Source organism: Diplotaxodon limnothrissa, linkage group LG5 (genome assembly GCF_057381915.1).
Source record: "Diplotaxodon limnothrissa isolate DT_005_m linkage group LG5, D_limnothrissa_male_GT1.1, whole genome shotgun sequence".
NCBI classification, from domain to species: domain Eukaryota; kingdom Metazoa; phylum Chordata; class Actinopteri; order Cichliformes; family Cichlidae; genus Diplotaxodon; species Diplotaxodon limnothrissa.
In genome coordinates, this window is record NC_140600.1 from 5241115 (window position 1) to 5253891 (window position 12777).

Here is a 12777-nt window from a genome sequence, read left to right on the forward strand (position 1 = left end):
GTAACTGAAACACATGTTTTTCCTAAAAAGTCATTTTGGCTTGTCTCCAAAACATAAGGATTCCAGGCTAGAGTCGGGGCTGTGACGATTTAGACCTCAGAGGGTTAAAAAAGGCTACTTTTACTAAATTAAAAAACTAAATTAAGTAAGTACATTTATAAACCATATGAATACCCATTTACACATACTAGCCTACTGTGTAAGTGGGTCTGTCATCTCAAATGTTTTGTATGCTGGATGTAAAAAAAACAATGGAGGTGGATGGAATTTTTATTTATTTATTTATTTATTTATTTATTTTCAGAATTTTAAGGAAGAAAAGTCAGAGTTTTTTCTCTCAGAATTCTGACTTTTTTTTTCTTAGAATTTCAGAATTTTTATATTATTCTCAGAATTATCAGAAAAAAATCTGAATTCTGACAAAATAATTTCAGAAATCTGACATTCCCAGATTGGAGGAGAATTAGTTACACTGAAAAACAATGGGGGAGATCTTTTTTTCCCCAGAATTCCAGAAAATCATCGGAATTCTGAGATTAATGTCAGAAATTCTACAAAAAGGATTATGGCCACTATAAAAAAACAAAAAACAAAAATGTGGGGGGCTTGGAATCTTTTTTTTTTTTTTTATAAAGACTGTGGTTTCAGTCACTTTTTGGTTTGGGTTAGACCCTTCCTTCCCACGTCCTATCACAATATTAAACAAATAAGGAGGTAAAATGTTTTCCCTTCTTCACTGACCACCTCCTGTGCAATAAAGATATTACTGCAGAGTATATCTGGCTGTGGTCTCAAATTTTGTATTTAGACTATCACGGGACTTCCGCTAGAGCAGGGCTGCCCAATCCCAGTCCTCGAGAGCTACTATCCTGCAGCTTTTAGATGCATCCCTACTCCAACACAGCTGAATCAAATGGTTTGATTACCTCTTCAGCATGCCATCATGTTTGGCAAAGGCCTGATAACAAGCCATTCATTTGATTCGGGTGTGTGGGAACAAGGATGCATCTAAAAGCTGCAGGACAGTAGTTCTCGAGGACCGGGATTGGGCACCCCTGCGCTAGAGTATATCATATTAATGTCTATATTTATTTAAGTCACTTCAGCAATTTTCCGATCGACTGCAGTTTCACTCATTTGATTAAAAGAACTTGGTTGGATACTGCTGTTTCATGCTTGGATCACTTTTTCACACAGATATTGAACACAGCACACCTGCAGTACTTAATACCACCACATCAGTGATGTATGATAACATACCAAAGTGCATATCTATGTACACAAATAAATCATAAGACCCAAAACATGTTAGACATACGTGCACAAATGCAGGAACTTTCAAAGTTTGATCTCACACACTTTAGTCACCTGAAGTATCATACTTCTGAGCAGGTACTTTGCAACTGAGAGCAAAAAAACCAGAGAAAGTTACATCTGATTTTGCATTTCCTTCAAAGCCTCTATTGGTGATCAGCCATAGTTGAACATGCCCATATCCCATGCACATAAAACAATATTATCTGTTGGTTATTTTAACCAAAGCAACAGTTTTGCTCAGGCATGTGTGCATGGAACATGTTCGGGGCCTAACATTTGCATGTTTGTGTGTTTTATGCTGTAAGGAGTGCTGCAGAAGTGACTGATGGCTCACAGTACTTTGTGCTGCTGATGATCACAGACGGCGTCATCTCAGACATGGCTCAGACTAAAGAGGCAGTTGTCAATGTGAGTATACATAGCACACTACACACAGAACATTTAATTGAATGTAGAGGCAGCACATCAGTGGGATCCACATCAACCCAAGACAGGTGATATGATGTGTAAAGTCTTGTATAATAGCATATACTGTGATGAACGCAGCTATCAAGTCTGAAAAGTGTTTGTTAGTAAGAAAGTGCCTGCTTTTTCAGAAGTCCTTTAGATTTAAAATGGCCTGGCCTGTATTTGTATAGTGCTTTACTAGTCCCTAAGGACCCCAAAGCGCTTCACACATCCAGTCATCCACACATTCACACACTGGTGATGGTAAGCTACATTGTAGCCACAGCCACCCTGACAGAAGCTAGGCTGCTGGACACTGGTGCCACCGGGCCCTCGGACCACCCTCTGACCACCACCAGTAGGCAACGGGTGAAGTGTCTCGCCCAAGGACACAACGACCGAGACTGTCCAAGCCAGGGCTCGAACCGGCAACCTTCCGATTACAAGGCGAACTCCCAACTCTTGAGCCCGGCTCAATCGTGGCTCAAATATGAACAGAAATTTAAAAAAATGGGGGGAAAAAGAAGAGGAGGAAAAAGTCAGAAGTTGATTACCTCATGTAGACTTACCAGTCACAGCTGTAAGCGCTGACATAAACAAAGTCAGGCTTGCCTCAAATCACACTTGGAGGAGTACATGTGGAGTACCAGAGGCCTGAGAGCTTCAGGGTTCTGCACAGTATCTTTGCTGTTCCCAGGACTGCGCTCTTCTGGACAGAGATCTCGGATGTCATTCCTGAGATATGCTGGAGCCACTTGCCCAGGTCATTGCCTTGTTTACCACAAGCACCACTTTTGCCTTCACCCTCCATATCTTCTTGAGCTCCTCTCTCAGCCTTTGGTATTTCTTGAGTTTCTCGTTTTCCTTCTTCTTCTTTTTGCTATCATTTGGTATAGATAGATCTATTACTACACCTGTCTTCCTCTGCTTGTCCACCACTTCTCTTTCCGGTTGGTTGGACATTACTAGTTTGTCCGTCTGTATTTGGAAGTCCCACGGGATCTTATTCGGTCATTCCCAACCATCCTGGGGCACATATCCCATTATCACTTCAGGACTTCCAGGCTATGCTCGGCACTGATGTTTTTGCTGTTATGTGCTGGATTGTCTCAGAGGCATCTTTACACAGCCTGCACCTGGGGTCTTACCTGGTGTGATAGACCCCAGCCTCTATGGACCTTGTGCTCAGAGCTTGTTCTTGTGCTGCTATGATCAGTGCCTCTGTGCTGTCTTTCAATCCAACTTTGTCCAACCACTGGTAGGACTTCTAGATGTCAGCCACTTCCTCTATCTGATCACACAGTTTTTTTTTATTGGTATGTGTATGTGTCTAAATTATTAGGGATCAACTAGGTAGTTAGTTTAACCATTGCCATGACTAGCATGCAATGTAGAGAATCTCAAAGTTGTACTGATCAATATTAAAACGAATAATAACGGAAATATGGAATGTAAGTATTCTCTGTGTTACCCCAGGCAGACTGGCTTTTTGTGAAGTTAATGGAAGAGAACAGATGGCTGGATGGATGGAAAATATTTTGATTTACACATACTGTGGTTAACTACCAAGTGTCTGATCGACAAAATGTGTTTGTATTGGACTTAAATTAGATGCTACTGCAGAAGTAAGAGAAACAGGCAGAGACAAAGACTGGTACTAATTCCATAATGTTCTGGAAAAAAAAACCCACAACTGAAGTTCAGTCAAACTGTATCAGGTAAAGCTAGCTTTTCACTGGTATGCCATTCTGTATATTGCTGCATTACTGTGTAAAACTGTCTTTCAAGGAGTGGGGGAACTGTAATCTGTCTCGTATTCATTCTATGCTCCTTCCACAGGCAGCCTCTCTGCCAATGTCTGTCATCATAGTAGGAGTGGGCCCTGCTGAGTTTGATGGTAAGTACTTGTGTGTGACATGGAAGAGGGGATGTGCTGAGTACTTTCACGCTGACAGATACATGTCAGAGACGTCATTATTTGTTTCACAAATACAATCGAGCATCTGTTTCTTTGCTGTGCTCCATTATGTAGCACTGTTAAAACCAACTGTTAAAACCAACCTTGCAGGAGCAAAGAACATTCCAGCCTATATAGTTTGTATTCCAGGGCACAAACCTCATTGGTTCCTACTTACAGTATATGTCTGTAATATCATTCAGTTCTCCACATGGTTTAATCATTTAAAATGGAGCTGTAGTAACCCACAGAAAATGTCAGCCTCAGTACATCCAAGGAGATAAAAATGTCCCAGTGGAAAACCCAACCTATTTAAAATGAATACCAAATACAAACCGGCATGAAAAGTCAAATGGCTCCAGGACATTACAAGAAATAATTAAATTTGGGCTCTTGAGAGAAAAAAAAATTACAGACATGTGGTTCCAAACGAGATCAGAGATTTTCCTTATTTCCTCCTTTTCCTCCTGTTCCTCATGTTCTTAAATGTTTTTGGTTAATCACGGCAGAGCATTTCCTGAAGAAAATGTCCTGTGACTGCTGTAAAGCTGACTGAAGCAAATAGAAATGTGTGTGTGTGTGTGTGTGTGTGTGTGTGTGTGTGTGTGTGTGTGTGTGTGTGTGTAGTTGTTAATGTGTGTGCTTCACAGAGCAGGTTCACATTTTTTATTTTTGGTCTTGGACAAAGCCTCACAGACATCCGTCCAGAACTTTTGTATTTTGGGACAGGACCAAAACAAGGTGGCCTCTGCCAATTTACATCTTTCGCACGTTGGGTCAATCAGAGGATACATCTTTGCCAATTTCGATTTGCTGAGATGGACCCTATGCACTATTTTAAACTGCAGAAGGCAATGTCTTGCACACATGGAGGACGAGTGAATATTACTTAAAACATTGCCCCAGTCTGCTTCAGCAGGATCGCTTAATTGCAGACATAGAAGAAGAACCCAGGCGCAAAATCAGAACAAGTATTGATGATATGGCCTTTTTCTTAGCTGGGTTAAAACACATAATGTCATCCATTACATCATAAGGGGTTTATTTGGGAACCCTGGGATAGAGCCTGAAAGAAAGTGTCGTATTTGTAGATACCTAAAAAAACGAGAGGGGGGTAAGTTGTATTTATTAGTCAGCTGTTCAAATAAGGCAAACGATCTTTTAAAGATCTCAGCCCTCGCCTCTGCTAGCCCTGAAATGTGGCATCAGACATTGAAGGGGAAAAAACATAGTTGGAAGCTACTGGGCTGCCTAAGCACATCTTCAGAAGATTAAAATGTTTTCTAAACTGAAAGCAAATCTGGATAATATTATTAACTACAGGATTCTCAATTGTCAGGCTTTTGGGTAACGGGATAGATGCACCTACGACAGACAATAGCAAGAAAGAACCAGAAGAGAGCTTCTCCATTTCTACCCATACGGGTCCGCTGCAATCGTGCTGATAGTGCAGCCAGTAGGTCAGACAGCGTAACAGCACAGTAATAATAACAGAAATTCGGTAGAGCCAGGCCTCCGTCTTGCTTTGACTTTTGCAGATGTGTTTTATGCAAACGTGGTTTCTTATTGTTCCAAAGGTATGATGTAATTGCAGAGTCCAATTTCTTAAAATAAGCATTCGGAATGTATATAGGGAGGCTTTGAAACAGATAAAGATATCTGGGTAATACAGACATTTTAACTACATTCACTCTCCCAACTAACGAGAGAGGAAGCGGCGACCATTTTGACAAGTCTTGTTGCATACTGAGGTGTAACTTAGTAAAAATTTCTTTAAAGAGATCACTGAAGTTTTTCATCACAGTTATGCCTAGATAGACAAAACTGTGCGTTGCAGTCTTGAAGGGAACAGTAATGTTCGCTAATGTGGAAAGAGGCATATTTAGAGGCAGTAATTCACTCTTGTGTAGATTCAATTTATAGCCTGACACAAGCCCAAATGTATCAAAAAGTTCAAGAATGTAGGGAATTGTTACCTCAGCCTTGGACACAAACAGCAGGAGATCATCGGCATAGAGAGATTTTTAGTTTTTGCTCAGTGCCATATCGCGAAATGCCTTGAATAACATGACTACTTCATATAGCTATTGCCAACGGCTCAATAGCTAATACAAAAAGGAGGGGGCTGAGGGGGAAACTTCCAAACCCAAATCTTTGCAAGGCCTCAAATAGATATTCCCATTCTACTCGATCGAAAGCCTTCTCCGCATCCATGGAGAGAAGGCATTCGGAAGCAGCTTGGCTGGGGGTGTACATTATATTAAGTAGTCGACGAATACTAAAAAAGGAGTGCCTGTTTTAATAAAACCAGTCTGATCTGAAGAGATTATGTTGGGTAAAAACTTTTTCCAATCGGTTGGCCAAAACCTTCGCTAGTATTTTATAGTCTGAATTCAGGAGTGAAATCGGCCTGTAGGATCCACATTCCAAAGGGTTTTTATCTTTTTTGGGAAGATACAGGCTTATACAGGCTTGATTTAGGCTATCAGGCAAAACACCTTTCAATTCTTTATTTATTTGTCACATGTAGTTATAACTAGTACAACACACAGTGAAATATTTTTTCCGGCTAAAAAGTACTCCCCCCCCCGACTGTGCATCTTACTAAACTTATAATAAAAAATATCTATATAAAAGTATAAAAATGTATAATATCGTGCAAAATATTACGCTGTAATAGTTAAGAGCTATAGTGTACGTATTTACATAAATACAGATGTATATGATAAAATACAAATAAAAATAAGGATAAAACTCAAAGGAAAATTATATACTGTGTATGGAATTGTCCATCATGTTGTCCGATTTGTGTTTTGATTGAGGAGTCTCACTGTTTGTGGGTAAAAACTCCTCCTGAACCTTTCAGTTCTTGTTTTCAGGCTACAGAGGCGTTTCCCTGACCTCAGTGGCCTGAACAGTTTGTAAGCGGGATGGCTGGAGTCGTTAGTGATCCTGATGGCCCGGGATCTGCACCTTTCAGCGTAGATGTCCTGCAGTGTTGGTAAAGATGTTCCCATAGTGCGTTCAGCTGTGCGCACGACCCTCTGCAGGGCTTTCTGTTGCTGTACTGTGCAGTTCCCGTACCACACCGTGATGTTATTACACAGGATGCTCTCAATGACCCCGGTGTAGAATCTCCTCTGGATGTTCTTGGAGATCTTAAACCTCTTTAAACGCCTCAGATGATAGAGGCGCTGTCTGCCTTTGCTGATGAGGAAGTCCGTATGTGTGTTCCAATTAAGGTCCTCTTTGATATAAACACCGAGGTATTTAAAATTAGAGACTTTCTCCACAGGGTTTCCATTGATCTGAATTGGGGTGTGAGTTTTCTCGCCTCTCTGTCTCCTAAAATCAATCACCATCTCCTTTGTTTTGCTGATATTCATGGAGAGGTGGTTTGCCACACACCACTTTGCTAATCCGTCCACCTCACTTCGGTAGGCCCTCTCGTCATTCCCGGAGATGAGTCCTACCACCACTGTGTCGTCAGCGAACTTCACAATGGAGTTAGTGGGGTATCTGGCCGTGCAGTCCGCGGTGTAGAGGGAATAAAGAAGAGGGCTAAGCACACATCCCTGGGGGGCCCCTATGTTCAGTGAAAGGGTATGAGAGTACACATCCCCTATTCTCACCGACTGTGGTCTCGCAGTCAAAAAGCTGTGAATCCACCTGCACAAGGATGTGCTGAATCCCAGATCCCGGAGCTTATCCGTAAGGATGTGGGGCACTATGGTGTTGAACGCTGAGCTGTAGTCTATAAACAGCATTCTCACATAGTTCCCACGTCCCTCATCTAGATGGCTCAGTGTGGTGTGCAGGACCTGTGCTACAGCATCTCCAGTGGATCTATTTGTCCGGTATGCAAACTGCAATGAGTCCAAGTCGGGAGGGAGGAAAGAACTAATAAAGGGTTTCATGAGCCTTTCAAAACATTTCATCACTACAGATGTTAGGGCCACTGGGCGATAATCATTTAGGCTGGCTGGGCGGGTGTTCTTAGGGATCGGAACAGTCACTGATGTTTTAAAGCAGGTGGGGACTACCTGCTGGGCCAGGGAGGCATTGAAGATGCTGGTGAAAACTGTGGTCAGCTGATCTGCACATACTCTTAGCACACGTCCCGGTATGCTATCTGGTCCCGCTGCCTTCCTGCAGTTGGTTGCCCTCAGAGCTCTCCTCACGTCATGCTCAGAGAGTATCAGTGGTGCTGGTTCAGCAGCGGGGGCGGGTGCAGGGCTCTGAGATTGAAACTGAGGCGCCTCAAAACGCGCAAAAAAAGCATTGAGTTCGTCAGCTAATTCCGGTTTCGTACATCTCACAGTGCTGGGTTTATAATCTGTGATTGTTCGTAGCCCGCCCCATATACGTCGGGAGTCGCCATATTGGAAATGCGACTCCACCTTTGGCAAGAGAGTCAGTATATAACGTCGCTAACACAGGGGCTAGTTTTCCAGCAAAGGCGGCATAAAACTCGTTCGGTAAGCCATCAGGGCCTGGTGATCGGTGAGACTGTAATGATTTTATTGCTGTTATGCTCTCCTGCTGCTGCAGAGGTGCATCCAGGGTGGAAACCTCGTCTGGGGACAATGTTGGAATCTTTAGGTCTCTAAAAGAATCAGAGAGGAGGTTAGAATCATTGGTATTATCGGAGCTACACAACTTATAATAATAATGCTGATAAGCATCATTTATCCCCTGTTGATCTGTAACAGTTCCACCATCTCGGGTTGCGACCCCATTAATAGTTTGCCTGGCTCTTGCACATTTCAACTGTCTTGCTAGAATCTCTCCCGCCTTATCTCCGTGCTCATAGGTATCACTGCGGTTCTTTAACAATAAATATTCTATAGAATGTGAGGCGAGCACATCATATTCTGCACCCAGTTTCAAACGTTCTTTATATAAATTTGGTGAGGGGTTCTGAGAATTCCTATTATCCAAGTCTGATATTTGCTTTTCCAAATCCTTTAGTTTAGAAGTAGAAGTGCGTTTCATATTGGCTGTAAACGATATAACCTGGCCGCGAAGATAAGCCTTAAGAGCCTCCCAGACCGACGAGATGGAAATATCTGAGTTAAATTAAATTCCAAAAAGTAGGTAATTTGATCTGAAATAAACTCTATAAAGTTTTCATCACTTAACAAAAGAGAGTTTAGGAGACTCCATACCGGGTATATGCAGTGTCAATATTAAGGGCACATGGTCAGATATTACAATAGGCTGATAATCACATGACTTAACAAGAGAGGTAAAAAAATAGTCAATTCTACTGTAGGTTTGATGAGCATTTGAAAAAAAGGAATATTGTCTGTCTTGTGGGTGTAAAAAACGCCAAATGTCCAAGATGCCGTAGGTTGAAAAAAAGGACTGTAAATAAGAAGCTGTCGAGTATCCAGTTCTTACAGATGATCAGTAGGACGCGTGAAAAAAAAATTGGGGCATATATATTTGCTAATGTAACATTAATAATAAAAATTGATCTGGTTACTATAACGTATCCGTTTGAATCAGCCAGAGTCGAACAGGGGGTAAAAGGAACCCTTTTATTAAAAACCAATATATTGACCAATATCGCTACACCTCTTCCCTTTGTAAAATGTGAGTGCTGCCCCACCCAACTACATTTTAAACGAGTATTATCTGACATTTTAGGATGGGTTTCTTGAATAAAGGCTATATCAGCACCCATATTTTTCAAGTGAGTGAGAACCTTCTTTCTTTTAATAGGATGGTTCAGGCCTTTAACATTCCAGGTCACTAAGTCAATAGAGGTAACCATTGAAAATATATCAAAGGTTTTAGCTGGTTGCTCAGACGAGAAACATAAAGCACTTGGTTCTTAACTTGGACAGTCGAACACAGAAACCCTCCCAGAAACCCCCTGAACCCCCAGGTGACACTAGCTGTCAGAACAAACAGCACACCTACCCAATCCAACTGAAAAACATCCATAACTATCCTACCTAAAGCTCCTTAAGCCTGCATAGTATAAAGGTTGGAATAAGACCCACCAGGTGTACACCGGTGAAGTCCACAATTCAAAATATGTGCAAATAATTGCACTGTCACGCCAAAAAAATAATAAAGAAAAAGAAATGAAGTTAAATGTCTGAAAATCAACATAGGAATCATGACAATGCCATAACAGTCGTCCAAAGTAGTCCCGTGTTCCACGTGCCTCAAAACAGTTCAGTCTTCCATGGAGTCTTGCACAAACCTTTCGGCCTCAGCCACAGAGCCAAATGTGAGGCGTACACCATCCGTTTTAACAATGCGTAGTCGCACCGGGTATAGCAGTGATGGTTTCTGGCTCACCACCTCAGGGCTGTAGTCTTCATAGACCCGGAATGGTTTATCCATATACTTCGGGTCGTTCCTCCTCCTAGCCTCTCGTATTAGCAGCTCCTTGTTTTGGTAGCGGTGAAAACAGACAATGACGGGTCTGCCTCCAGGGGCCGGTTTGGGGGCCGAAATACGGTGTGCATGATCCAGTTCGGGGGGAGAGGGGAAAATGTCTCTCCCAAAAATGTCTTGCAACAACTGTGAGAAAAACTTAGAGGGATGTGGACCCTCAATCCCTTCCTCCAGGCCAATAAGGCGAGCATTGCAGCGTCTGTTTCTCGACTCAATGTCCGATAGCTTAGCCTTCAGCTTTTCATTAGCGACCCGTAGTGTCTCACAGGTATCCTCCACTTTAGCAAGGCGGTGGTCGAGCGTTTCGGCGCTTTCCTCCAAAGATTCTATGGTTGTCCGATGCCTTCTGTAGTCCGTCCAGCTTTTTATTCACGTCATCAAAAAAGCTGACTTTTAGCTCCGCCAGTAAAGCCAAACAGTGCTCCGCTAGCAGTGCTGTTATGTCGGCTTTGCTAACATTCGCAGGAACGCTAGCAGCCACGCATTCGGTTGTTTTGCCATTCGACTTCACAGGTTTAGGCGACATGACAGGGCATCAAATGTTCCGACGGCTACACCAAATCACCAAGATATTTGCCTCAAAAGATAAGTTAGGTGGGCTCGTTCAAATAACTAAAAGTTGCGGGAGCTAAGGGAAAGTGTGACTACCCCATGCTCGTCAAAACCGGAAGTCTAAAATATATCCAATACCTCTGTTAATTATATTCAATATTACTGGTCATAAAGCTTTAGTATCATGTTGACGTAAAGACAGTGGGATATAATCACAAGCCAATGCCACTAAGGTTGGTGTTGATGTTAACTCTACACCCAGTGTTTCTGTTCCTGACATTGCCACTATGTAGTTTAACTTACGTCTTGATATTTTCACATTTCAAAAAATAAATAACTAAATAGTTTCAGGAGCTGCAGCTGCAGATGATGTGAGGCAGAGACCCAAATGCCGATGACGCAGGAGAACAGTTAACAAAAGACGAGCCATTCAGTAAGGCTGAAACAAAACAAGGAAAGCCAAAAGAACCAGAGGACTTAAACTGGGAAACACTTTATTCATTTAAAAAACTAAATAAATACAATTTTTAAAAAGCAATAAAACCTGAGTAACAACCAAGAAACTGGAAGATAAGCTGAGACACCAACAAGGGACAAGGGGAGACGGAGATAATATATACACTACGGGTGATTAGGGAAGTGGAAACACATGGGAACACAGCAGGAACAAATTAGGCATAACAAGAAAGGGGAAGCAAAACTGAACACAATGCACATGAGATGAGGCCTGACAAAATAAAACAGAAAGTTGCAGGAGCACCGAGACTCACCGAGCTTGACACCAAGACGGGGAGACAGAGAGGATGAAACAGAGTCGTCTCCAAAAAATGCACCGTGTACTAGCAGACACTGACGTGATGGCAATCGCCACAGCAGCTCCATCAGATGCTTAAGGATGTTGCTATAAAACTTCATTGATGGCATAGTTTCTTTGTGAAGCAGTTCATGATATAGAACTCCACGAATACTTTAAATATTTCTGAATGCCTCGTCTGAAAATTGCTCAAATGTAGCTAGAAAGCCAGCTTTCATTGCCAGAAATGATTGCTGTTTGTTATCTGTGAAACCACACAATGTTCCAATCTATTCATGTGGAGATGGCTGAGAAGATTACCTTAATTGGGATATCAGCTAAACGTAGATCTGGTTTTTGGTGGGCCAGAACTCTTACAACAAAGTTTGTCAAAGTTTCTCTTCTAGGCTACATATCCCCATTGTACTCACAACTACTTTAATTTTCCATTTTCCGATAAATAAGATTCTAATCAGCCATCAAAATGTGCTCATTTTCTACTGATTGTATGAGTGGCATTATGTTAAATGTTTGCAGTTCTCCAAATCCCAGGTTGGTATCAGACCTCTCCATCTGACTGCCAACACACAGAGCAGTTCCTTTTTTCAAACATTTCTGCAAATGCACAATTAACTAGCAAGCGGGAACAGCAAGCCTTTAATTAAATTACTGAGGGTTTTTTCTTCTTTCACTGAATGTTCAAGAAACAATTTGTTCCCACTTGTGTTTTGTTTTTATCACTTCTGTTAATCCTGATAATATTGTGCTTGTAATTAAGAGATTGATTAAATCTTTGTACAAATGAATCAGAATCAACAGACTTGATGGCCAAGTGCCAATAAATAAATCATATGTTTATCTACTTTGGAGCATGTTTTTAAAGCTAATCCTTATTTCTTTTTAAAGAGCCTTAAGGCAACTGTGTGTGATTTGCTGCTATATAAATAAAATAAATAAATGAATAAAACTGAATTGAATTGAATCAAAAGGTTTTTGGTGACAAATTTCTGTTGTTATGACATCATTGATCAAATTGTTATTATATTTACTCTTCTGACACTGTCACTGCGTCTGCCAGGACTTGTGCAATCAGTAGAAAATTACTGCATTTCTCAAAAATGATTAAGCATTTAACACATCAGAAAATGGAAAACACCAGAATCAGGCTTGGTGCATTGTTTTGGCATTAGACTCTGTACTTGAGTAGATAACGAATCCATGTGCTCCTCCTCTGTGACATCCTAGAAATATACTTAACATAATATTACGTTAATGGCGAAAGAGGCCTGTCGTCTTA

General features: G+C 41.5%; 1 protein-coding gene across 1 annotated transcript in view; it reads left to right on the top strand.

Annotated features, from left to right (window-relative positions):
• LOC146631467 (copine-9-like) overlaps nucleotides 1-12777 on the top strand; it is a 205653-nt gene that overhangs the window by 183821 nt on the left and 9055 nt on the right. Inside the window, exons 18-19 of the mRNA XM_085353696.1 lie at nucleotides 1623-1725; nucleotides 3604-3661. Coding sequence (XP_085209822.1) covers nucleotides 1623-1725; nucleotides 3604-3661 — 161 coding nt within the window. The remainder of the gene's footprint in view (nucleotides 1-1622; nucleotides 1726-3603; nucleotides 3662-12777) is intronic.